Below are 26,076 nucleotides of genomic sequence, written 5' to 3'. Positions count from 1 at the left end.
TTATGGTTAGTTTTTAAGTTCGAGAAAAAGTTTTCATCTCTTCTTCCAGTTCTTCAATCTTCTCAGTAAGAAATTAGAGAAGTCAATGTTTCCTGTAAAGATTGATTTTCTATTCTTTTATAAAATCAATCAAAATGATGAACAATAAATAAAATAGTTCATCTTAACAATTTAAACTTAATTGTTTCATTTGATTCTCAATCATAAGCTCTCATGTGTGTGTGTCTGAGTATCTTAGTTGGTTGGATAAAGATGAAGGGAAAAAGGTTGAAAGTGAAATTGTTTTTACTTTCTGATCATTTTAACTATAATGGAACAATCAAATTACCACAAATAATCAAGTTAACGGTCACAATTTATTAAATAATGTTACAAATCAATTCTCAGATTACTTTTCAATTCAACAAGAAGAAAATAACAAATGAAAACTTTCATCAATTCGAAACTAATAGAAAACTAATTATTCGAATAAACCAAATTTTCTACCCAACAAACTATTCCTATTGTAGCACCGTTGATGACAGTTTAGTATCTCTTTAATTAGTAAGTTACAATTTAGAGAAAATTAATTGTTACAATTGAATTTAATTCTCTTGCCTGTGGCTCCATCTCGAGGTTTAGATTTTCTCTTTTCGAAGAAAAATTTTGAAATTGGCGCTTTTCTATTTCGAAAAACAAACCACACCCACAGCAACAGAATCGGTGAAAAAAATAAACAATCAACAAACCGTTTTGTCTTCATCTTGTAAACTTTTTCTTCCCTTTTTTCTCTATCATGTAAATGAAATGTATTCGGTGTCACATTCAACAACTGAACATGAATTCCATGGAAATTTGAATAGTTCTCATCTCGATGAATCGGGTGATCATCTTTTAGTTAATTCACCGACAAGATTTACTTCATCTTCTAAACTTATTCTTGGTTCACCTTTGTCACCATCAATTGATGGTAACCAGAATTTAGTTGACATTAGTTGTGGTTCACCTACACACGAAGCTTTGTCACCTTCTGTAATGGTATCAACTGATTCACCTTCATTGAATAGTTCACATGGTGATGCTGCTGGTGGTGAACTTAGTTTACTCAGTGATCATGAAACAATCAGCGATGGCGCCAATCCAATGGCTAAATCAGTTCTAATAAACGATCAAAATATATCGACTCTTTTTGAAATGTTCCCAAAAAGTGAATCTCAAGGTGTTGTCAATGAATATGCGATCTCCAGTATCGTTTATGGTACCAAATTGTTGAGTTCAACATTGATGGAGGTGGAAAAGGCAAGAGGTGATTTAAAGAAAGAGATGAAAACATTGAAGTCCATTAAAAGCCAATTAGAATCGGAATTGTATGAGAAAAGAGTCGAAATTGATGAATTAAATCAGACAATTGAGAAAAAGATTGAAAAAGAACAAGCCAGATTGGAAGAGGCAAATAAGGACAAAGCTCTTTTGGTCGAAATGGAAGCAGTTAAACAAATGACAAAGAAAGAAAATGTTTCCCTTAAACATCGTATCAGTGAATTGGAACATTTACTCAAATTGGAAAAAAATACTTCGAAAAAGAAAGAGGAAGAGATTAAACGATTAGACTCGGTGAAAACGAATTTGGAAACTCGATTGTCCCAATCAAGTGAAGAAAGTTTTAACCATCAGAAACATATCAAAGAATTGGAAGTTAAATTGAAATCGACTGAATCTCAGATGAATCGAGTTTTAGAGGAAAAGAAGGAGATTAAAGAGCAATTTGTTAAAATTAATTCCGTCCTGAGAAGTTGCCTTAAATTGGAAAATGTAACTCTCAATGAGAGTGAGATGACTTTTGATGAGATTGTACCTTCTAAAAATCGTAAATCCTATTTGATGTCAGATTTAATTGACTCTGAGCTATTGGATTCTGAGTTTGTCCGTTCAGCTTTAATCGATCTCCTTACCAAAGTTGAAGCTTTGACCAAAGAAAGAGATGATCTTAAAATTGCTGTTGAACAAGGTGAACAATTAACTCAATCAATCAAGGAAAACAATCGAAATTTAAAGAGTAAACTTGACAAATTGGAAAACGATTGTAGACAATTGGAGAAGGATAATAATAATATGTCAAGAAAAATCGACGAACTAACTGGTAACCAGGAGAAGCTCGAAGAATCTTTATCTAAATCTAATTCCGAAAAGAAAAATCTCACCTCCAAAGTTGATTCTCTTTCTAATTTGAATGACAAATTGGAAAAAGAGAAACGTAAATTAACCCATGAACTTAATTCTCTCAAATCACTAAAAGCTTTAGCCGATAAAGATGCTTATGAATCTCGGGATCGATTCGAATCGAAGATAAAAAAATTAGAAATAACAAAGGAATCGCTTGATACTCGTGTCTCTTCATTGATTAAACAATGTAATCAACTTACTGAAGAAAAGGAATCACTTCAATCAGAATTGAAGATGGTCGATGCAAAGCTGATCGAACTTCAAAATCATAATTATAAATTACATTCGGCTCTTAATGAAGCCAATCTCGCTCTTAAACGAAGTTCTGACGGAGAAAAAGACTTAAAGAAAAAGGTCAACAATCTAACTGATTCGGTCGAGCAGCAAGATGCTGCTTCCAAAGATGTCACCAAACAAATCAGAAAATTAAAGGATCAAATCCAAGAATTAAAAAGTGAACGATCATCACTTCAAACTACAATTGAATCTGACAGGTAAATCTTTCTGCTTCTATTCAATCAATACCACTATTAATATGATCTCTCTCTCTCTCTCTCTCTCTCTCTCTCTCTCTCTCTCTCTCTCTCTCTTGATTTTAGACACAATTTGGTTCAGACAAAAGAAACTGTTTCACAGTTACAAATGAGGATTAAAAGATTGGAAGTGGAACTAAATTTATCTAATCTCAAAAGGAAAGAAGCAGAATTTCAACAAACTATTTTAACGAACAGTAATATTGACAAAGAAGCGAAGATCAAAGATTTAAAAAGTGAATACGAGGCTTTAGAGGATCGACATAAGCAATTGCTTCTTAATCAACAATCTATTGAGAAAAGTTTCTCAGTATCTGCGATCAATCGTCGAAACAATGACAAGATAGCAGAAGATACTTTTAAAAAGCGAGAAATTGGTATTAATTGTGGCATCGGAGACGAAAATGAAAGAAATGTCAACATTATTCTTGAAGGTGGCTGTTCATTTGCTGAGGATACCGATTTAACTGCAAAAGGATTAAGAGCTCTAGAAGATGAAAACATTAAACTTCAGAAAAAGTGAAAGTTTACAGCATTTGATGAATGAAGCGACAATTAATTCACCAAGTGCTAAATGTGATCTATCAAATGCTCTACGAGAAGCTCAGCAAAAAGCTGAAAACATTTTATCAAATGATTCTAATCAAACAATGGGTGAAAATGACAACGACAATATCGTCAATAGCAATTTGACCATTTCAACTCCAATAATCAAACGATACTCTCGATCAGATGTTCTAATCGGTAAAGACAATGGTGCTACTCGAAGTGGTGGTCAGTCAACAAAGTCAACAGCAGCATCAACATCTTCCACTCAATCAGCTCAAGTTGGTGGTCAACCGAGATATCGAACATCGTCTCGAACTATCCAAGAATGTACCAGAACAGAGAGAACTCAAATTACTTCAACACCAATTTCATCAACTTCTATTTATCGATTTCAACAGCACCATCAAAGATCAACTTCACCAAAAAGTCACAATTAATCAGGAATATAATCAATTTATCATTAACACTCATTCCGATCAACTATTATTATGATTTTCATAAACACGAAACTTTAATACAATTAACGAATTATTTGATTACTTAGATTGGATTTTATTCATTTATTTTTATTTAGATTGTTTATAAATATTACATAGAAATGATTAATTGTTGAGAATAAGCAAAAGTATTGGAGTAGATTACCGGTTGATATTTAGGTAGAATTGATAACTTCGTAGAAATAATCGATCAAATTGAGTGAAGGTTCACTTTGAGCTTGGTTTGGACTCTTAGCCATGTTTTTGACTTGGACTTCGAGTTTACAAAAGAAACTGTTTATTGAATCGATCGGGCATTTGAACTTTTGTTTCTCACAAAATGATTTCCCTTCGATTGTCGCGTTGATGATTATTCTTCCGAAGTTACAGAATAATTGGCTCTTTGTCGAATCAGTACAATCACGATTTCGAGATCCATTATATAACTTTGAATAGAAAAATCTATTGAATTGATTCTCACCAAAATCAGTTCCCAAGAAACAAGCAGCCGAGAGAAGACAATCATCAGGCAGTTCCAAATTGCGGAATAACTTTTCGAGAACATGAATATCAGCTGATCCTAATGAGTCAAACACTTTTTGGACCTTCAAAAGTTTCACATTCGTAGGGTCAGTATTTTGCCTGAGCTCATTGTACAATAAACTATAGTGAGTAAGAACAAAGCTAGAAAATAACATGAGTCCCATGATTAATGGGTGTTGGGATAATATTGGTAACACATACTCGGCTATTTGAGGAGCAGTTGATCGGGCGATTTCAGTTACTACTTGAGGAGAAATGTACATGATGATGATTAGAATTTATTGACTTGACAATTGATTAGAAACAAAGTTGAAGGTAAGATGAATATCGATTGACTTTAGAATCGTTAATGAATATCAATGGAAATTCATCTCGACTTTTATATCGCTCAGATGATAAATAAGACTGAGAATTATTCTCATCTTTTCTCAAGGCATTTGCTCTCCTATTTCTTTAAGACGTTTTGGAAAATTAAATTGTTTATCAAATTCTTTCATTTTAATCTATTTAGCCAACGTAAAAATAAAGATGAACTTTTCATTAGCAAAAATAAATCGACAATATAGATTCAGATCAATCATACATAATAGTTTCAACAGAGAGATGCTAAATTGGTGAAGACTTTAAATGATTTAGGTGAGCATTTGGTCAATCAACCAATTCAATTGTATAATAAGGAGAAAAAAATCTCTATATTGAGAATTCTACCAATACCAATACAAATTTTATCAGAAGAATTGGTGAAAATCTTAATTTAATTAGTACGAATGTCAAATGAACTTTTTGCGATTGAAAGTATAACATGCTAATCGAAACTAGTGAATAAAAGTATTTTTTTTGCTCTTATTACTGTAACTCTTTCGTTTGTCAACCGTATCCTGTGAAGAAAGATTCCAATGGACCTGAAAAGGAAACGGAAAAGGAAGTGATTCCAATCCGACAAATGGAAACAAGAAACAAGACAAATCATCAACCACCAAGGAGACAATTACAACAACCGGAAAACAAGATGATTCGAGTAAAGAAAATTCATCATCACCTTCAGGCTCAGATTCCATTGGAACTGAATCTTCATCATCCGGAGATAAAAACGTAAATTCAAAAGGACGAAAAGGATAATCAACTATATCGAAAATTCTGGAGAAAATATTGAAATTCATCAATACTGATTAGATTAATTCCTTTGTTATTTGATTAACGACAATGAATTTAAAGATGAAATTTGATTGTTTGAAAGATTATATGAAAATTGATTCAATTTCGTTATTAATACAATTTATCTTCGGTTGTTGTTCATAATAGTTTGGCGATTTCAGAGAAATAATCAAACCAGTTGTCTAAAGATTCACTTCGAACTTGATTCTGACTGATTGAAATCCATAAACACCAATTAATCAATCGCGAATAAATGTTCATAAATTAAAAGACGAAATTTGTTTGGTTTGCAGAAAAGTTTATTAATTAATAGAAATAGCAATAATTAATTGTTAGAAATGAGCAGTTATTTTGTTGGCATAATTAATTTTCAGTTGATATTTATGAAGAATTGATAATTTCATAGAAATAATCAACCAAATTATTTGGAGATTCACTTCGAGCTTGAATTGGATTCTTTTCCGTGTTTGCAACTTTGACCTTGAGTTTAGAAATAAAATTTTCTACTGAATTGATCGAGCATTTGAACTTTTGCTTCTCACAAAATGATTTCCCTTCGATTGTCGCCTTGATCAATGTTTTCTCGAATTTACAGAATAATTGTTGATTAGATGAACCAGTGCAGTCGCGATTTTCGAATCCATCAAAGAACTTAGTGAACAAAAACCTTTCGACCGGTGATATATGACGAGACTCTCCCATTAAACAAGCAGCAGAGAGAAGACAATCCTCACCAGAAAACTCAGAATCATGGAATAAACTTTTGAGAACAAAAAGATCAGCTGATCCCATCAAATCGAACACTTTCTGGACACGTAAATTCATTTTATCCGTTGGGTCAGTAAACTTAGTGAATTCGCTCCACAATGAGCCATATTTGGTCAAGAAAGAGCTCAGAGTTAGCAAGAACAAAATAACTGATGGATGTTCGGCTAACATTGGCAACACATACTCGGCTACTTGAGGAGCAGTTGATCGGGCGATTTCAGTTACCACTTGAGGAGAAATGTACATGATGATGATTAGAATTTATTGACTTGACAATTGATTAGAAACAAAGATGAAGGTAAGATGAATATCGATTGTCTTTAGAATCGTTAATGAATATCAATGAAAATTCATCTCGACTTTTATATCGCTCAGATGATAAATTAGGGAGCCATGATCTTCTTTATCCTTTTTCTCTCAAGGCATCTTAATATTTTCATCGCTATTTGTAGGCCATTTAATGATTCCTATGATTTTGTCCACCTTCCAGAGATACTGAGCCTCAGGCGAGTTAAGTTGAATTTCTTTCCTTTACTTTGAGATTAAGCATTAAGTTTGATTAACTTTTTTGCTTTTTTGCTTTTTCGTTTGATTGGTTTTTTGGAAATTTATTAATCGACTGATACAAAACATTGTCTTCTCATCATAATGATTCCAATTATACTACAGTATATTTGGTGAATATAAGACTAGTTGATGATAAACGTGAATAAAGTCAACTAGGAAAATTGTTGAAAGAAAATTTGATTTGATTGTTTGATTTGTTAATTAGCTTGAGTACAAAATTATAAGTATTATTTACATAATCTCATTTAGATAAACAAAATATTAAATAATAAATTAAGATAACGAATATGATCAATTACAGGATGTGTGAGATGAGATGTGATATCAATAGTTGTAGTGAAAACTGATTGATCATGATACTTGTTAATTATTGGTTAGAATGAGGAATAAGATCACATAATAGCTGAAATTATTAATTATTAATATTACTATTGATGAAAGTCAATAAAATTATGGTCATTGGACAGCCTTTTTTTGGTATTCAGTTGAGACAAAATCGTAATCATTTGTGCTGTAATAGACCATACTTTTGGCCATGAATCTATTGAAAGGAAAACAAAAGACATTAATTAGTTTCTGACAATCAAAGAATCATCAATATATTACAAACTCACTTTAAAAAATCATGAATATGAGAGAGTAAAAGTTGAATTTCTTTTTCATCTAAAGCTGTATATGCTAGAATACCACCAAGACGAGCTATTGGTAAATGGAAAATAATAAAGATTTAGTATTTGATTGTCGAGATTGGATTTGGTAAAGATGAAAAATAGAAACGATATTCACCAAATAAACGCAACAAATGAATGAATCCGTAAAAAGATGATGGCTCTTTATCCTTATTTTCATGGATAAATTGTTGATACTGTGATCGTTCAAATTTGTACAATAATTGAGAGCCCAACATTACATTGAAGTATTCCTTGAATCCATTAGTAACTTCAATCAAAGTGGCTTCTTTGGCTGCGTTCAGTTTACTTGATTTCTTAATTGAGATATAATCAGAGAGAATTGCATCTACTGGAACACTGGAGGGAAGTTTACATAACTTTTTCTGTCTAACAATTAGATCCCAATCCTCCATGAGAAGTGGTTTAAGCTCGTCCGGTATTTTTATTCGAATCTCCAATTTGTTGGTGTAACATTCCTCAGGTTCAACATGAGGCTCGATTTTGGGTCGTTTACTTTTACTCTGCTCTTTGTTTGATATTTTTCCATCGTTGTTCAATTTTTGTTTGATTCCTTTTTCAATAACCATTGGTTGATTTGGTTCTCCGGATCCTTTCTTGTTCTTAAGTTTACTCTTATTCTTCGCGGCACTAAAAATAGAACAATAGAAATTTTTATCAAGATTAATAAGATAATGATAAAAATCGAGAGGTTCATAGATATTGAATTTTCTTTGAACAAATAATTTAACTTGAGATCAAATAAAATGAAAAAGTTCTTACTTTGAAGCTGAATAAACATATTTGTGGCTTTCAGAGAGATCCTTTTGTTTGTGGACATTAGCATCATTGTACTTGAGAATACGACTTTCGTATACCCACTCGTCCCAACTAATTAAGAAGAGTTAAGAAAAAATCGAAATTAGTTGCAAAGGAAAATTTGTCACAAAAACAATAATAAGAAAGAGAAGTCACTAGGTAACCTTTTATTCCATCCTTGATAATGAACTAGATATCGAACACCACCAGATTTTATATATGCGACCTTGAGACACTAAAAATAGAAAAGAATAAAGGTAAAAGAGAAAAATTGAAAGAAAACATGAGAAGATGAATCGAAGAAAAAGATGAACATAAATTAGAATTTGAAACTGTAAAAGTCTTGAAAGGTAAACTAAAAAGAACTAGTTGCCAAAAAGATTATGACACAATAGAAAACAAGAGATTTTCTCACCTTAGCTTCATATAGTAAAGGCCCATGGAAACAAAGTATCTTTTCACCTAATTGGGACAAAAGAATAGAATAAAATGAATATTCAGTCAATGGAAAATTAATCAATTACAAATGAAATTACTAATCAAACATGCGATGGGAAAGAAAAATATTTACACAAATTAGGAACTTTACCTTCTGAGAAACAAGGTTTCGGTGGCATAATTAAAGGCCAAATTAAAAGGATAACAAGTAACTAATTGCGAAACAATGAAAATGAGACAATTGATTAAGATAAATTAACAGTGAAAATTAACAATTAAATTTAAATAAAAAAATGACAAAAATTGTAAAGAGAAAAAAAAATTTTCTTTTTTTTCTTCTTTTCTAAAGTTACGCCATCAGGTGAGGAAAAAGAACACCAATCGAACCGAGAAAAGAAGCGGGAATATTTTATCTTATTCTTTGTTAATCCGATTTACGATTCTTTTTAATTGTTCGTTTTTCGATCAATTTTTTCGATTTTTTTACATTTTTTGAATGAATTGAAATCTATTACATCGATAGCATGGATTACATTGTGACCAATGAAGTAAATGTCACACGAAATTAAGTAATTGTTACCTGGATGATAACAAACAAAAATCAGTTTTTTTTTTCATTCAAGTTTGACCTTTAATTTTGTTGATAATTTTGATTCATTTATTTTGTTGTGTGTTTAATATTTAAACGAATTAGATTTTTTTAATTACAATTAAAGTAAATGGGTAAACATTAAAAAATGTTGTTCAGTTTACTGTTAAGGTTACCCTTGAATTTTGTATGTATTGTTGTTAAATCATTGAATAGATTCAGTGTCAATGTTATATGAACAAAAATAATGTCCAATTTTCAAGGATTCAAACTGATAATCAAATAAATTTATGAAATAATTAACTTCCGAATTACTGAATAGTCCTTACAATCCATTGGTGAATTAACTTGATGATTTAAAGTCTATTTATTCAGACGATTTAGTCTTCTCACCAACAACAATCAGAGAATTGGTATAAAAGACCTGACGATTATCACATATCATTAATTGCTCATCGATCTTTGTACTAATCATCGTTAAATTGTTTCTGTGTCTTCCCGTGAGAAAATTTAAATTCAAAATGGCTACAAGTCAATATCGAGTTACCCTTTTAATTGCTCTTGTTACTTTAATTGTAATCGTTTTCGCTGGTCAAACGTCTTCGGTGAAAACCAACAATTCCAATGGAACTGAAAAGGAAACGGAAAAGGGAAGTGATTCCAATCCGACAAATGGAAACAAGAAACAAGACAAATCATCAACCACCAAGGAGACAATTACAACAACCGGAAAACAAGATGATTCGAGCAAAGAAAATTCATCATCTTCAGGCTCAGATTCCATTGGAACTGAATCTTCATCATCCGGAGATAAAAACGTAAATTCAAAAGGACGAAAAGGATAATCAACTATATCGATAACTCTGGAGAAAATATTGAAATTCATCAACACTGATTAGATTAATTCCTTTGTTATTTGATTAACGACAATGAATTTAAAGATGAAATTTGATTGTTTGCAAAAAAAAAGTTTATTAATAAATAGAAATAATTAATTGTTATAAATCGAATTTCAGAAAATTATTACAATTTATCTTCGGTTTTTATTCATAATAGTTTGGCGATTTCAGAGAAATAATCAAACCAGTTGTCTAAAAATTCACTTCGAGCTTGATTCTGAGTTTGTTGCGAGTTTTTGACTTTGACTGAGATTTTAGAAATGAAACTTTCTACTGAATCGATCTGGCATTTGAACTTTTGTTTCTCACAAAATGAATTCCCTTCGATTGTCGCCCTGATACTTATTCTTCCGAAGTTACAGAATAATTGGCTCTTTGTCGAATCAGTACAATCACGAGTTGGAGCCTCATAGAACCAACGCATGTAACTTGATCTTATAGTCTCATTTTTGTGGTTTTCACTTCCAGCGAAACAAGCAGCAGAGAGAAGACAATCCTCACCAGAATATACGGAATCATGAAATAAACTTTTGAGGACAAAAAGATAAGCTGATCCGGTCGTATCAAAGGTTTTATGGTCCAGACCACATCGCGGGTCTGGTGCGTTATACATTTGCTTAAAATCATCACAAAATTTGCTCAAAGATGTCATATAAGAGGTACAAGTTAACATGAGCATTACATGTAATGGAAATTGTGATGATAAGGGTAACACATAACTGATGATTTGAGGAGCAGTTGATCGGGCGATTTCAGCTACTAATTGAGGAGAAATGTACATGATGATGATTAGAATTTATTGACTTGACAATTGATTAGAAACAAAGATGAAAGTAAGATGAATATCGATTGACTTTAGAATGGTTAATGAATATCGATGGAAATTCATCTCGACTTTTATATCTCTCAGATGATAAATAGAATGAGAATTATTCTCATCTTCTCTCAAGGCATTTACTCTCCTATTTCTGTAAGATGTTTTTAGAGCCTAAATTGTTTATCAAATTCGTTTGTGTTAATCTATTTAATCAACGTGAAAGTAAACTTTTCGATCGCAAAAATAAGAAGAAGAGGAAGAGTTTAAATGATTTAGGTGAGCATTTGGTCAATCATTCAATTCAATTGAATAATAATTAGAAAAAATCTCCATATTGATAATTTTACCAATACAAATTTTATCAGAAGAATTGCTGAAAATCTCAATTTAATTAGTACGAATGTCAAATGAACTTTTTGCGATTGCACGTATAAACATGCTACCGTATCCCGTGAAAAAAGATTCCAATGGAACTGAAAAGGAAACGGAAAAGGGAAGTGATTCCAATCTGACAAATGGAAACAAGAAACAAGACAAATCATCAACCACCAAGGAGACAATTACAACAACCGGAAAACAAGATGATTCGAGTAAAGAAAATTCATCATCATCTTCAGGCTCAGATTCCATTGGAACTAAATCAATATCATCCACAGATGAAAACGTAAATTCAAAAGGACGAAATGGTTAACCAATCATGTTATCATGTCGAAAATTCTGGAGAAAATATTGAAATTCATCAATACTGATTATACTGTTTCCTTTGTTATTTGATTAACGACAATGAATTGGAAGACGAAATTTGTTTGTTTGCAAAAAAGTTTATTAATCAATAGAAATATTAATAATTAATTGTTAGAAATGAGCAATTATTTTATTGGAATAATTAATTTTCGGTTGATATTTATGAAGAATTGATAATTTCATAGATATAATCGATCAAATTATTTGAAGATTTACTTCGGGCTTGATTTTGACTTTTCTCCGTGTTTTTGACTTTGACTACGATTTTAGAAATGAAATTTTCTACTGAATTGATCGGGCATTTGAACTTTTGCTTCTCACAAAATGATTTCCCTTCGATTGTCGCCTTGATAGAAGTTCTGCTGAATTTACAGAGTAATCGTTCATTTGGTGATTCAACGCAATCCGGATTTTCAATTACATTAGAGATCTTTTTGTAGAAGGATCTTGCGGCTTCGTCTTCCGAACGCCAAGCTCCAGTGATACAAGCAGCGGAGAGAAGACAATCCTCACCAAGAAACTCGGAATCTCGGAAAAAACTTTCGAGGACAAAACGATCAGCTGATCCTATTAATTCGAGCACTTTCTGGGTATGAGACGTATTCAGGTTCTCAAAATTGGTAAATTGAGTAAACTCATTCCACAATAAACTATGTTGCCTCAGAATACTGCACAAGGTTAACAGAACTATAACAATTGATGGATGTTGGGCTAATCCGGGCATTACATAATCGGCAACTATAGGAAAAGTTGATCGGGCGACTTCAGCTACTAATTGAGGAGAAATGTACATGATGATGATTAGAATTTATTGACTGGACAATTGATTAGAAACAAAGATGAATATCGATTGACTTTAGAATCGTTAATGAATATCGATGGAAATTCATCTCGACTTTTATATCTCTCAGATGATAAATAGAATGAGAATTATTCTCATCTTCTCTCAAGGCATTTACTCTCCTATTTCTTTAAGATGTTTTCGAAAATTAAATCGTTTATCAAATTCGTTCATTTTAATCTATTTAATCAATGTGAAAGTAAAAATAAACTTTCGATCGCAAAAATAAATCGACAATTTAGATAAAAATCAATCATATAATATAAGTTTCCACAGAGAGTAGATAAAAAGGTGAAGAGTTTAAATGATTTAGGTGAGCATTTGGTCAGTAAAGGGTCAAATCAAAAAAAGGTTTATCATAAACTAAATTGGTAATTCTTTCAACACAAATTGAACCCGCAGAATTGATGAAAATCACAATTAAATCAAATACGAAATTTGAAATGAACTTTGGCTCCACCTGTTGAGAGTAGAAAGAATCTCATCTTATGCAATTGGTAAACAAAAGTGTCTTTTCTTGCTTAGATTAATTTGATTAGATTTATATTTCTTTTGATTAGAATTGTAATTTGTCAATCTTGTTAATTTTGTTGAAATTTTATAACTCATCATTCAACAATGATTACTTGCGCTCTTTAATTGTTTTGAAAGAGTCAAGACAAAAGAAATGTCTGTTTGCAGGTAATTTTAATCTTCCCAATGATTAATCATTGATCACTTACCTTTATCTTCACAATCACTGGTTTTCATTTCATCTTAATAGCTACTCTATCAACCAATCATCATCAACAGTCATCGTAATGATTTGATGGTATATTGGTTAATAATAATCTGGATTTGAGTTACTTTTGTTAAGCTAACAGCTGAGTGATTGACTCGTGTTGACAATTGAAACCAACTCATCACAATCAATGAACATGGGCTCAGCCGATCAAATTAATCTCGATTTATGTTTAGGTAAGAATCTCATCTAAACAATTATTTCCCTTTGTCTATTTATCATCAAGATTAAATTATCTTTTCTATTGATGTTTTTATCATTGATTTTCCCCTTTATTGTTGCTCTCCTTTAGCTCAAGCAGCAAATCCTCTTGATGTTGAGGTTAACGATGAAGCGATTGGTCAACTTGTCCATTTGATGAAGGACAATAAGGAAACCATTGGATTTGTATTGAGATTTTTTGGTCACAAAATTCAATCACCTCATGAATTGGAAGCCTTGAAAGCGATTAATGTTATTCAAACTCTAGTTAAACGATCAGATAGAAAATTCATTGAAGAGGTTGGAAAATTTAGATTTCTCAATGAGTTGATTAAGGTTATCTCTCCAAAGGTGAGTTAATATCTTCCGATTTCTCTTGATTCTCGCAAATAATCATATCAAACATGATTAATTCAATTATCTTCTCTTACTCTTTTCAGTATTTAGCACAAAGATCTCCAGACAGAGTCAAGAAAAAGATCATTGAATTGCTCTACCTATGGAGTATTGAGCTGAAACATGAACCCAAAATATTTGAAGCATATCAAATGCTGAAAAGACAAGGAATCATCACCTCCGATCCAGCTCATTTGTTACCTGTAAATATCATTTAGTTACCCTTAGGCTATCTGATTGTTTCTAATTTAACCTTTTTTTAAAATCTTCCAGGAAAGTAAACCTATTCCTCCACCGCCACCAAGACCGAAAGATGAAATTTGGGATAATGCTGAAAATGCTCTCATGTTGAAACGATTAATTCAAAGTGGTCAACCAGAAGACCGGATTGCAGCTAATAAATTGATTAAAATGTTGGCTCATCAAGCTGATAAGAAAACTGAGATCAAATCTCGATGTCAAACTGAACTAGAATTGGCTCGTAACAATGGTAAACTTTTCTCTGAAGTTTTGGCCAATTTCAATTCATCGGAAGGTGAACATTTCACCGAGAAAGAGCTTCTAGATGAACTATATGATAGTTGTAAAAAATTACGACCTAAATTGTTTAAATTAGCCGGTGAATTGTCCGAAACTGAACCATTGTTTGAAGAGCTTCTTAAAGTTAATGATGAACTGACTAAAGTGATCAACGAGTATGATGTTAAAGTTAATCAAGTGCCTCAACCAATTGGCAATGATAATAATACTAACCCTGATTCTGGTAATTTACTCTGGGAAAATTCACCAATCAGAAGTAATTCATCAAAAGCTTCAACATCCTTGTCAACAACAATTACATCAAACAATAATTTGGTTGACATAAGCTCACCAACAACTGAATCCTCGTCATCTTCAAGTATCATTACTTCAACCGCTGCCTCTTTGATGACCTCCACTAATTCAATTCCACTGAATGGTTCACATTTCGGCGATGTTAGTTTACTAAGTGACCATGAAGCAATCAAGGATAATTCTGATTCTAATTCAGCTGTCAGTTTACCCCCACCAACAACAATTAACAATAATAGTGAAACCATGTCAACCCTTTTTGAAATGTTTCCCAAAACTGAAACTCAGGGTATGGTGAATGCTCATGTTAATTACTTGAAAGATATTCTAGTTCCCTGTATGCATAAACCCCCGAATGTTGCATCAATCGCATCAAAAGATTTACTATCATCCTCACCTTTCACAACACCAACATCAACAACAATCACCGAACCAACAATTAGTAAATCACCTAAACGATCAACATCATGTTTAGATGAGCTGGAAAACATGATGAGATTAACGTTAAATGCTGGACCTAAGCCAGAAAATTGTGGTGATTCCAATATGCCTCTTAATGCATTACGAACAATGATTAACATTCCAACTATCGATAAACAATCAACAACATGCAATCAAATGAACAATATTATAAATCCAACCATCGAATCAAATATTAATCAATCAGACCTTTTAATCTCACTGAATTCAAAAGAACTGGAAACAACCACATCATCAACTGAATCAACTGAATCAACTGAACCAACAACAACATCCACTTGTCCTTCAATTGTCTCATCAATCACTGATATTTTCATCCCATTAGAATCAGTTGAACCCAGTCAACGATCACCAATCATCCTAGTCAATGAGAAAGAAATTAAATCAATTTTAAACTTCGGATCAAATCAGCCTCGTTCCGATGTGTCCGTCGCCGTTTTAACCACGACCAATTTATCAAACAAAACAATTAACAAAATCTATTTCCATATAACCTCATCAAAGGTAATTCACTTTCCCTCTTTAATTGTCAATAAGTAATTCGTAATCTAATTGTTTTCCTACTGTTTCTTTTTCCTCAGGGGATGAAATTCAAATTTCAAGCACCATCTTCAACGACTTTATCACCTTCGAGTCCATTTTTACCTCCATCGGCAATTACCCAAGTGATTATTTTCGCAAAATCGAGTCCAAGTAAACAGGAAGAATGTCAATTCCATCTTGAATATTCAATTGAGACCGAAAATTTCGATAAATCCGGAAAAGTTATTCTTTAAACGCGAATTTAAATTTAACAGTCCACTTATTATTCAATTGTAATCCATCTTGATTACAATAAAACTTTTAATTGTGTAATTTAATTATGTATTTATTAAGAAAAAAGCATTTGAAAAATTAAATTGGTGATTAATTATAAGAATTGTACACATTTCGGATTGATTGTTGTTAACTAATTGGTTTCCAATCCACTGGGATAGCCACTGATCCTCAAATCAAAATCACCTCCGATCCTTATACTGGATTTTTACTGGACTTTCGAGGTGATCTAATCCGATTAACGAACCTTTTGATTGATCCAATGAACGAAAATGAGATGTTTGATTTATCACAATTAACTGATTGCTGCTTCTTTGTTGATCCTTGCGGTGGTGAATGATCAATGATAATCAAACTCTCATCCTCTGGGATGCAAACACTGGAGCAATTGAATTTATCATTAGATGAGAAAATGTTGTTTGTTGAATTCATGATAGAATAACAATTAACTGATCACAACTACCTGTTAATTGTGCCAACAGAAAACGATGATTACTAATCAATGAAGATTCGTCTTAATTTGTATTCATTTTTATACTTTTTTCACCAGTGGACTCAAGATCGCATGTCCAATTCAGTGGATTAAATTAAAATATTTAAGATGATTAAGCTTCTTAACAATCAAGGTAAATTAACCTCAGGTAAACCACCTGTTAATTAAGGCTAAAAGGTTTAACAATTAACCCATTTAGTTCTTGCAGATCAATAGTTAATCTTTTCGTTTAGATTTTCTTTGAGCAATTGAAAGATTTTCTGTTTTAAATGGGAATCGTAATTTTTGAAACAATTAAAGATCAATGAGAGTGGTTGATTAACCTGATTGCGATTGGTTGGAAAATTTAAATTGTGTTATGGTAACGAAAAGCTAATCAATTGATGACTTTTCCACTTTAACCTTTTTCTAGATAAATAAGTTAACTAGATTTTCTTAATCATCTCATTTTTTTACATTTTCACCTCTTTCATTTTCTTAATCTTATCTTTTTTTTTAAATTAATCCTTAATTAGTGGCTAATTATGTCTATTTTTCCAGGTAAAAGTCAATTTATGAGCCGAAAATCGGGAATAATTAAGAAACGAATTGTTTGGACAAGAGATGGTGGATATGTACAGGAATCAATTGACAAAGGTTAATATTTCGAGGGTTCTGATTATATTGTGATGCTAATTTATCTTCTTAATTGTTTACATGTTTTCTCAATCAGGATGGATTATGTGCCCTCGATCTGCGGTAATTATTAATCATATAAATTGTTTTCTTTCATATAAGATCATTAGATTGTTTTGGCTAATAATCTATTCAAATTTTTCTGGTTTTCTTGTCGACATTCAGAGCACTGAAGCTGATTTCGGACGATATTCTGACGACTACCCTGAAAATAACCCTGACCACGAAGGTGAATCTCCATTTACCTGTCCCGATGAAAACGTTGAAAAGGTTGAAGGGGGCGAAGGTGAATGTAAAGATGAACCTCTCACTATTCCTGAACCAATGAAGTTAAAGGAGATCGAGGCGTTAATAAAAACACCGGAAGAATCAGTTACTGTCCATGATGGTAACGGAAACACTAATGATGAAGATGATAGAAATCATCCAGGTTACGGAAGTGCAGATGCTGACGAGGAAATGATTCATTCTGTAGCTGAGGAGGCGGAAGTTACTATTGGCGATGAATCTCAACAGAGTACAAGTCAAGATAGTTTTGAGCCGATTGCGGGTCCAAGTGGAATCAATTTCGGTGCAACCACCAGTGGATTGAATCTTCCCTCTTCCTTTGAAGATGAAGAGGAAGGGAAAAGGCCAAGGAAAAAAGTGTGTACGATTGATTATAATGATTATGATTTCGACGATGAAGATTATGATCATGGTTACGATTATGAGGATTACGATCTTGATGACGATGATTCAAATAACAATGAATTCGGCTCAACTCAGACGATACTTCCACCGCCGTTAATACACCATAGTTACACTCGAAGTCAACATTATCATACAGGTGAACCAAGGGAGGGCATTAGTGCAGCCGATTGGAGTGAGGCCGGTCCTTCAGGCGTTGGTCAAGCTCAGCCTCAGATTAATTCTCAGCTTGAATCTCGACCTGGTTCTCAACCCGATTCGGGACCTTCGTCGTCCCATGCATCCGCTGTTTCGGGCCCATCTTCCACCGGGGCTGTTGGTGCTCCATCTGATTCCGATCTTTCCTCTTCCTGTTCCCACCATTCACTTGTTGATCGTTACACTCACATGAACATTTCCGGTTGTGAAGATCAGACTGATGAGGAATGTGCTTTTGATGAGAGTGACGATTAATCAATTGACAACAATCAACGAAATTGTAAATCTTTTCCAAGTAATTACATCAATCGAACATGAATTTTTTTCTTCTACTAAATTTCCTCAAACAACTTATGACATTTTCTTTAATCACTCAACAATTTATGTATTTACACATTTGATTAACATCATCGAGACTTCATCAATCAGATAATTTATTTTGTATAGTTAATTTTATTCATCTCAATTGTAGGACTTTTAAGATTATCATGATTATAATCTCATCTATGTATAAATTACATTTAATAGTAACAATTAAAAAGATCTGTCAAATTGATTTGGTTTCGTGATAATTTCATTGATTACTTTAAAATTGATATAATTTCATCATCTAATCATGAATAAATAGATTGAGAAAATGATTAGATTTACAATTTCTAAAGCATTTTGATTGTCAATATGATATTTATACTGTTGATTGTTTAGTAATCAAAAAAATTAAAAGGGAAAAATATATAAATATATCAAGAAGATTAAGGATTTAAGCTAAATTAGTTAATCAGTCAAATTGAGCGAGAATGATGAAAGCAATTGATTGTCTCACTTTTTTGTACTAATTCAAATTGTGTAATAATAATATTCCAATTGTTAATATTAGTAACAAAATTAAAATTGATTTTCGCCTAATTGTTTACTTAATTCAATCTTTGATTGAATCTCTCATTGGGAACATTAATAATTTCGTCCGCATAAATGATAATAAAGGTAATTCCTCGAAAATTCTGTTTGTTGATTCTGTTGGTGTGATTGTTGATGATTGAGATTTAATTGTTGATCGCATTGATGATGCATCTTGGATATGAGAGATCAAATTGTGGAATGGATCAGTTGATGATGAAGATATGATTGAAAGTGGTTTGGTTGATGATTCGTTGTTTTGAACTGATTGTTCAGATTCTGTGGAGTAAAAGAGGAGAAAGACAATTAGAAATTTAGTTCAACAATTAAATTGTTTGTCTGAAAAAAAACAACAGTTAATTACCATTAGTTTTAACAGAGGCTTTTGGACTTGAACATGGTTGCATAAAATTTGGATTATTAAGGAAAAATGTAACATCAAGTAAATTGTTTGATAGTTGATTGTTGATGGAGGGCTGATTTTCTTCCGATTGATTAGTTAATTCACTTGAATCATTATTTGGTTTGATAGATGAAGATGATGAGGATGATGAGGATGATGAAAGTGAGGCACTTGAAGTTGTGTTTTCAATTTTAGGTAAAACCATCGGTGGTTCCGGTTTTGGTGACACTTGGGGAACTTTATTTGATTCAATTGAATTAGTAATTGATATTGATGAACTTGAAGTAGATTTTGTTATTGGCAATGTTGATGATGAGGATGAAGATGAAGATGAATTTTCAGATTTTGATGGTAATTCCATGTTGGACATTTTGTTGACAATTCGATGGTCAGATGAGTGAGATGTTACTGTTACTGGTGAGTTCATGGTGATCTCATTGGATTCTGAGCTTGACTCGAATGAAGTGAAGAAAAAATTGTCAACCTGGAAGAGGGAGAAAAAAAAGTAAAAGAGACAAAATTAGGAACTAAATTAAATCAATGAAAAGAGTAAATTATTGTAACCATCAGAGCATAATAGTTGATTAGAAGAGGTTAAAATGATTTTGACATGATAACGGAAAGAAATGATTCCATAATCAGTTGACATTGAAGTTAATTGTGGAAAATAACAAAAAGTAAATAATTTGAATGAGGAAATTGTGTTTAGAAACGGTTGAGATACAATAAGCGTAACAATTAAAATTGATGTAGTAAAAGAAAAACCTTCCCATCATGTAAGAGAGTAACAATTAAAGATTGTGTGTAAATTAATGTTGAATAATTTATAACTGTAAACGGTTTGTAACCTTTTCCGGTTCAACTGGAAAGAAACGGAAATACTTTTACAGCTAAGAATCAACCTAATATGTATCAAACAACTAAATCTAATTAAAGAGACAATTGATTTTTCCGAGTAACTATTTACTGGTAGACAGTAAATTCATCATGAAAACAAGGTCATCATCATGATAGATTTACATTCATCACCATTCAGATCAATTGTTGAGTGAAAAAATGTCATCTTCATGTTAACTGTTTTTTTACCAACTTACATTTTTTTTATCGATTTTTAAAGATCTGAGAAAGACTTGAAATGAATGTGACGATTCCCAATTTAATCGGCATGATGTTGATTCTTCTGGATTCAATAAATTCTCCCATATTTTATAACTAAAAGGAAAAAGAATGGAAAAGAAAAAGAAAACATTAGATTCAACCGACGGAAATTAGGCCATGATAATAGTCGATGGAAAGAGTTGCACCATTGAGATTACAATTCTGATTGAAAAGGTAAGTTAATTTCGATAGAATTGAATGAGAATGATGATCAATCTAATCACTATCACAATTAAATTAGAGTTGGTGTTCATAACAAACCTTTGAGATGTTTTATCTTCAAATAGATCAGCTGTAATACTGTGTTCGGCTTCAATATGATTATCTTCAATGGCCTTAGTGAAAGATTGATTAATAATATTATTCAAGGTTGGTAAACTTTTGGCTAGTTCATTAATAGTAAATGAATCAGAAAATTTTGGTGATGATATTAGATTTCCAGAGATATTTGATTGACAATTTGAACTGTTGTCTATTTGTGAGCCTAATTGATTATCACTTGATGGCCTGGTCCTTGTTGTCGTTTTAGTTTCATCATTTACCAATGGAATGGCCTCTTGAAAATCGGTGAAATCATCAAAATCATCATCATCATCTTCTTCTTCGTGGTGAATATCAGGATCAACAGATTTACAGTAATTATCACCAATCAAATCATCTCCATTAATAGAATCAGCAGCACAATTAGTACTCATGGTTTGCAGAAAAAAAGGAGCTTCAAGCTGAGGAAAAATAATCAGGCCAGAATTTACCTCTTATAGAATAGAATTGGATGGAAATTTCAACAAAAATAGAAAACATATATAAGTAAATCAACAATTATAAAATATAAACAAGAAAAGAAACAAAAGGAACAACAATTAAAATAGAAAATTAATTAATTGAAAAACGAAAAGAGTGAAAAATAAAAGGATAAGTAGAAAACAGAAAAATAGGAAAATAAAAGAGGAGAAAATGTTACAAGATTTTCTGTTGTTGATGTGGTTATAAGGTCACTTTTGATTGTTTGATTATCTTTTCTGTTGAGATTTAATTGTTTCACATTATCGATAATCAATCAAAAGCTAATAACATCACAATTAACAATTAGTAATTAATAAAATAAAACAATTAATAAAAGAAAGAGAGAGAAACATTTACAATCAAAGAGGAAAATCTTTTTGTTGTTACCAAAAAATCAGCTGACTTACATTTGAAATTAGAATGAAAAAAAGGCGGCTAATTCAGCCGATCCAGAAATGCTTTTCTAATTTTCATCAGTTAATTGTAACAATTAAAATGAGCAAGTGGGTCTAATTTCATGAATGAATCAATTGAACCAAATTTACAATACAAAGTAACTGAATATCGTTTTATTATTAATAATTATCAATTTGAGTTTGTTGAATTGATTCAATTGCAATTACTTTTCAAGTGATTTAGATTATTGTAAATTGTTTATTGATTAATTATTATGATGGTTAAGAACGAGGATCTAATGATACTCAATGTAATTTGTAACTTTGATCATCAATAATCTAGATGATTATGAATCAATTATATAAATAGTAAGAGAAGCAATTGAATTGTAATTGTGAAAGAAAAAAAAATTATGAATGAAATCTAATCACTAACAATTTAGATCAGCTCTCTGTCCATTTGGAGTATTAGAGTAAAAATTATATTGAATGAAAAAGAAAACAATGAAGATGATGAAGATGAAGATGATACTCATGTGATAGGAAAGTGCCTGAAGAATTGTAATTAATTAAGTTAATAGTTGATCTCTCGTAAAAGTTAACAATCGGAAACACTTAAGCATTTCCGCTCTTTTGAAAAGGTAAAAAATATTACATAGATTTCGACAGGATAAAGATGAGGATGAAGATGAAGATGAAGACAGTTATCATCTTGATAGAGTAAATTGTGTTACCAATTTAAAAATCAACACAAAGTCCATTAAATAGTAAGCTAATTGTCGCAAATCAGATAATCCATTGTCATCGTCATCTAATATCGTTATTATTATTACCTTAACCTCCGCCTATTTGTCGTTTCATCTTAATCATTTCAAGTTAAATTAACAATTAATCATCTTGATTATCGGTAAACTGAATGGGACAATTTCCTGTTATTCAATATTAACCGATTACCTTTGCCTCTTCATTCAGATTGTCAACCTGATTTAATGAAATGATTAAAATCTAAAAGAAAAGAGATTAAAACAAACAATCAGATTTAATTGTAATTGATATTGTAATTGCTTGGGAGGCAATTTGGATTCGTTGATTTTTCATTAATTCAAAGTGTCAATTGATCTTAGTTAAGCAAGAAAAGTCATGAATGAAGCATCTTCTAATTGTAATACTATCAATAATACTATTAGATAATTGTCATTGATAATTGAAGATTAACGATTAAAAAAAGAGGACTCTAAACAATTAAGATAATCAATTGTCTCGTATTTGTGTTTACATTTGATTTCATTCATGAAATGATTTGATTGCTTAGTTATTACAATAACAATCAAATAAAATATCATTTACATATAAAGTAAATTAACTAATTAACTTAATAATATTTTCGTTTCTATTGAAATTAAATTGGAAAACTTCATTATCAACAATTAAGAGAGAGAGAAAAATTAACTAAGGTGGGTCGCTTAAAATTGACAATTAACTTTAAACCGGTTCACAAAATGTACTAATTAACTTTTGATATTCAATAGATTTGGAAAAGTGATCAAGGTTAACAATCAAACTGTAAATGAGTGATCAAAGGATAGTTCAATTAAATTAATGAAGTAAATCAGTTATTGGGCAATAACAATCAAGAAAATGATGATGATTAGTTAGTTAGAAATTGCTTATTGATATTAATTTGATTGTAGATTTTTCTTAAATGATTAAAATAAAATGATAATCAAAGGAAAGGAAATCGACTAACATCCGATTAGGCAAACAATTAAATCAGCAAACAATAATCGTTAATTGTAACTAAATCCACTTGATGGAGAAGAAGAAGAAGAAGAAAAAAAATTAACAACGACAACGATTTAAGATGAAATTGATTGTTCAACACTTCCGGCGACAATCATGATAATATCAATTCTTAAAGATCTCAGGTCATCATCATGATTATCTTTTTCTAATTTCATCTAATATCACAATTAATCATTATCTCCATGTTCACCATGGTAAATAGTGATAAAGTCTTATCATGATGAAATAAACTCTCCTCCCATTAACCATATTTAGGTTTCCATCAACTAAATCTGCCAATTCATTCAACAATTAAGTTCCAATCAAGGTTTCTAGTCAATGAAGTGACTTTTCCGTAGAAATACACATTTAACAATTAACTTAATCATCTACCTCTCTTTTTAATTTTCAAGTTCTTAGTTGATCATCACAATTAATTACCTTTAGTCTTTGCAAACCAATTTACACTCACAACAACTGCCATTTACTTTCAAACTGATTGACAACAATAAGTAAATCAACACCAATCAATTAATTAAATATCAACAACTACTTATAAAATCATCATCTACAAATCAAATCACCGTTATACCGATAAATTGACTTTAAATTGTTAGATAATTCAATCAATCAGTTAACAAGTACAAAGAAAAAAAAAGTAAGAGAAATCATTTAATTGCCTTGTTTAATTATCCTTTTGTCTAAATTGCTGTCTAACCAATTAGACAACAAATACCTGTTGATTGTTAATCATAATCATTGATAATTTTCCTCATTTTCATCAACAGAATCAACAAATCAACAATGTCCACCTTAAGAATCAGTAAATCAACAATTTTAACAACATTAGCAATTTGTTTCTCAATCATTGGTAAGTACAAACCTTTTTAATTGTTTCCAAAATATCCCTTTGTTTTAATTGTAGTCCATTGATTGTAACAATTAGTCAAACAATAGAAAATCAACCAATTTGAAGATCACAAACTAATCCAATGAGAGAAAAAAAAAACAATTACGATGTTCCTCTCAAGAAGATTAGTTAATTTCTAATAAGAATTAAAAAGAGAGGGAAATTAATCAGATAATAGAAAAGAGATCATCTGATTTAATTATCTTGTTGTTTTCTTATTATTTTCATTGTGTGACAATTGGAATTATCAATCAACTAATCTCAATTTGATTTCGGTTAATCCTCGTTCTTAGGAGTTTCCAGTGAATCTGGAGTTGGTGCTCGAAAGGAAAACAATGCCATTTCCGTAGCCGCTTATGGTTCGGATAAAAATATAATCGATACTCAACCTGTAAGGTGTTCAATCTGTAATTCAATGTCACCCAAAGGATTATCGGACGTTGAGGTCCGGCGGATTGGAGCTGTTGGTCAAGATTGTATCACTAATCCAGAGAAATTTGTCCAATCCTGTGACCAATGGCGATCTGATTACGGCTTTGATCATCCATTGAACAAATCAGTTCGATTCACTGGTTGTTATAAGACCGTTTTCACCTACGAACATGATATCGAAGGTAAGAGATTCAGAACTTTTCCCTCGATTAATTTAAAACAAAAAGTTAATACATTGTAACCAATTTGTGTTTACAAAATTAATAAATTGTTTCAAGTTAATTGGTTCCATATGATTTGGTTTCAGATAAATGACAAATCACTAATATCGAAACCATGTAATCAAAGTGAAACTAAATTAGCTGAAATTAGTTGAAGTAACTTCAATTATCCTTGTGAATATCAAGCAAAATCAATTGTCTCCATCATTAGATATTAACTCAAGTTAACTTGTCATCAAACCAATCATCAAATTGTCAATATTTTCACAGTCTAATTTGATTACATGATTACATGATATTCAATTAATTGTTAACCAATAATTGAGACTATTGATCAATCATTAATTTTCCAGGTAACGATAAGGATGAGGAACGAGTAGTTCGAAGCTGTGGTTTCCTCGGGACACCCGGTTGTTTCCGAGCCCCTGGGCATGGAACCACCCAAAGGATTTGTTTCTGTCAAGGGCCCGAATGCAATGGATCAGGAGGATTAATCCCTGGCTTCATAATCTTAATCAGTCTCGCCTTATCCTCGATATTGTTACGACTTTAGATTAACGAGCTTCATCAATCTCTTTACCTTTTTTTTTTGATTTTTTTTTCTCCATTTAATATCATCAGTCATTAATTAATCGACTAATTAATATATAAAATATTATTCCAATGAAAGTGCCTAATAATAATTTCTCATCTCTAATTGTTTCTCTAATTTTAAATTGTATAAATTAACTATTCAAATTTTAAGAATATTAAATATTAATCTAAACAATTTGCAGAAAAAAAGTTCACCTTGGTTATCATTATTGGTACAATTAGTTAATTTTAACGATTAAATGACGAATCAAATGTTCACAAATTTGTTACCGTAACCTAATTGCTGTTTTTTCTCATGTAATTAACGAATCTTCAACAATTAACTAATTCAA

At 31.3% G+C, this 26,076-nt stretch overlaps 6 protein-coding genes across 7 annotated transcripts; 4 read left to right on the top strand and 2 right to left on the bottom strand.

The window, feature by feature from the left end:
* Nucleotides 1-699: 699 nt before the first annotated feature.
* LOC128393734 (myosin-2 heavy chain, non muscle-like) lies at nucleotides 700-3,827 on the top strand. Its single transcript, XM_053353947.1, is given in 3 exon segments — nucleotides 700-2,696; nucleotides 2,802-3,254; nucleotides 3,256-3,827. Coding segments are annotated over 3 exon segments (2,829 nt in total). The 5' UTR covers nucleotides 700-786; the 3' UTR covers nucleotides 3,722-3,827.
* Nucleotides 3,828-6,954: 3,127 nt separating this feature from the next.
* Nucleotides 6,955-9,040, bottom strand: LOC128393737 (mortality factor 4-like protein 1). Its single transcript, XM_053353953.1, has 7 exons — nucleotides 8,870-9,040; nucleotides 8,696-8,742; nucleotides 8,445-8,515; nucleotides 8,245-8,352; nucleotides 7,580-8,112; nucleotides 7,408-7,492; nucleotides 6,955-7,334 (listed from the first exon to the last, which is right to left on the bottom strand). The coding sequence occupies exons 1-7, from the start codon at nucleotides 8,895-8,897 to the stop codon at nucleotides 7,250-7,252; spliced, it is 957 nt and encodes a 318-aa protein (XP_053209928.1). The 5' UTR covers nucleotides 8,898-9,040; the 3' UTR covers nucleotides 6,955-7,249.
* A 4,113-nt stretch (nucleotides 9,041-13,153) lies between these two features.
* Nucleotides 13,154-16,216, top strand: LOC128392949 (ADP-ribosylation factor-binding protein GGA2-like). The gene is made up of 6 exons (XM_053353043.1): nucleotides 13,154-13,289; nucleotides 13,372-13,565; nucleotides 13,682-13,941; nucleotides 14,031-14,189; nucleotides 14,260-15,801; nucleotides 15,879-16,216. Exons 2-6 carry the CDS (start codon nucleotides 13,520-13,522, stop codon nucleotides 16,071-16,073), a joined length of 2,202 nt encoding a protein of 733 aa, XP_053209018.1. The 5' UTR covers nucleotides 13,154-13,289; nucleotides 13,372-13,519; the 3' UTR covers nucleotides 16,074-16,216.
* Nucleotides 16,217-17,003: 787 nt separating this feature from the next.
* On the top strand, nucleotides 17,004-18,725 carry LOC128392951 (uncharacterized). The gene is made up of 3 exons (XM_053353045.1): nucleotides 17,004-17,242; nucleotides 17,319-17,344; nucleotides 17,447-18,725. The coding sequence occupies exons 1-3, from the start codon at nucleotides 17,131-17,133 to the stop codon at nucleotides 18,422-18,424; spliced, it is 1,116 nt and encodes a 371-aa protein (XP_053209020.1). The 5' UTR covers nucleotides 17,004-17,130; the 3' UTR covers nucleotides 18,425-18,725.
* Nucleotides 18,726-18,853: 128 nt separating this feature from the next.
* On the bottom strand, nucleotides 18,854-21,794 carry LOC128392950 (uncharacterized protein DDB_G0271670-like). The gene is made up of 4 exons (XM_053353044.1): nucleotides 20,889-21,794; nucleotides 20,564-20,681; nucleotides 19,431-19,953; nucleotides 18,854-19,345 (listed from the first exon to the last, which is right to left on the bottom strand). Exons 1-4 carry the CDS (start codon nucleotides 21,320-21,322, stop codon nucleotides 19,089-19,091), a joined length of 1,332 nt encoding a protein of 443 aa, XP_053209019.1. The 5' UTR covers nucleotides 21,323-21,794; the 3' UTR covers nucleotides 18,854-19,088.
* A 2,085-nt stretch (nucleotides 21,795-23,879) lies between these two features.
* LOC128393132 (uncharacterized) lies at nucleotides 23,880-25,847 on the top strand. 2 transcript variants are annotated; one of them, XM_053353259.1, is made up of 4 exons: nucleotides 23,880-24,245; nucleotides 24,385-24,458; nucleotides 24,791-25,111; nucleotides 25,504-25,847. In XM_053353259.1, exons 2-4 carry the CDS (start codon nucleotides 24,392-24,394, stop codon nucleotides 25,701-25,703), a joined length of 588 nt encoding a protein of 195 aa, XP_053209234.1. In that variant the 5' UTR covers nucleotides 23,880-24,245; nucleotides 24,385-24,391; the 3' UTR covers nucleotides 25,704-25,847. The 2 variants fall into 2 exon arrangements, with proteins under 2 accessions (XP_053209234.1, XP_053209233.1); XM_053353258.1 differs by having other exon boundaries at nucleotides 24,376-24,458.
* Nucleotides 25,848-26,076: the final 229 nt, after the last annotated feature.

This window comes from Panonychus citri, unplaced genomic scaffold (genome assembly GCF_014898815.1).
Source record: "Panonychus citri isolate SS breed McGregor unplaced genomic scaffold, ASM1489881v1 Contig00138, whole genome shotgun sequence".
Lineage (NCBI taxonomy): Eukaryota > Metazoa > Arthropoda > Arachnida > Trombidiformes > Tetranychidae > Panonychus > Panonychus citri.
Note: the sequence above shows the minus strand (reverse complement) of the source record. Positions and strands in the feature narration are given on the sequence as shown.

What these genes read in the sequence shown, in the direction of transcription:
- LOC128393737 (XM_053353953.1), bottom strand. Translation starts at nt 8,897, where the DNA reads ATGCCACCGAAACCTTGTTTCTCAGAAG. An exon ending in CTTTACTATATGAAGCTAAG is followed by an intron (nt 8,516 to 8,695) that starts GTGAGAAAATCT and finishes TTCTATTTTTAG; the next exon opens with TGTCTCAAGGTCGCATATAT. An exon ending in TATCAAGGATGGAATAAAAG is followed by an intron (nt 8,353 to 8,444) that starts GTTACCTAGTGA and finishes CTTCTTAATTAG; the next exon opens with TTGGGACGAGTGGGTATACG.
- LOC128392949 (XM_053353043.1), top strand. Translation starts at nt 13,520, where the DNA reads ATGAACATGGGCTCAGCCGATCAAATTAATCTCGATTTATGTTTAG. An exon ending in TAATCTCGATTTATGTTTAG is followed by an intron (nt 13,566 to 13,681) that starts GTAAGAATCTCA and finishes GCTCTCCTTTAG; the next exon opens with CTCAAGCAGCAAATCCTCTT. An exon ending in TCCATATAACCTCATCAAAG is followed by an intron (nt 15,802 to 15,878) that starts GTAATTCACTTT and finishes CTTTTTCCTCAG; the next exon opens with GGGATGAAATTCAAATTTCA.
- LOC128392951 (XM_053353045.1), top strand. Translation starts at nt 17,131, where the DNA reads ATGTCTATTTTTCCAGGTAAAAGTCAATTTATGAGCCGAAAATCGGGA. An exon ending in ACAGGAATCAATTGACAAAG is followed by an intron (nt 17,243 to 17,318) that starts GTTAATATTTCG and finishes TTTCTCAATCAG; the next exon opens with GATGGATTATGTGCCCTCGA. An exon ending in TTATGTGCCCTCGATCTGCG is followed by an intron (nt 17,345 to 17,446) that starts GTAATTATTAAT and finishes GTCGACATTCAG; the next exon opens with AGCACTGAAGCTGATTTCGG.
- LOC128392950 (XM_053353044.1), bottom strand. Translation starts at nt 21,322, where the DNA reads ATGAGTACTAATTGTGCTGCTGATTCTATTAATGGAGATGATTTGATT. An exon ending in GAAGATAAAACATCTCAAAG is followed by an intron (nt 20,682 to 20,888) that starts GTTTGTTATGAA and finishes TTTTCCTTTTAG; the next exon opens with TTATAAAATATGGGAGAATT. An exon ending in TAAAAATCGATAAAAAAAAT is followed by an intron (nt 19,954 to 20,563) that starts GTAAGTTGGTAA and finishes TCCCTCTTCCAG; the next exon opens with GTTGACAATTTTTTCTTCAC.
- LOC128393132 (XM_053353259.1), top strand. Translation starts at nt 24,392, where the DNA reads ATGTCCACCTTAAGAATCAGTAAATCAACAATTTTAACAACATTAGCA. An exon ending in AATTTGTTTCTCAATCATTG is followed by an intron (nt 24,459 to 24,790) that starts GTAAGTACAAAC and finishes CCTCGTTCTTAG; the next exon opens with GAGTTTCCAGTGAATCTGGA. An exon ending in CTACGAACATGATATCGAAG is followed by an intron (nt 25,112 to 25,503) that starts GTAAGAGATTCA and finishes TTAATTTTCCAG; the next exon opens with GTAACGATAAGGATGAGGAA.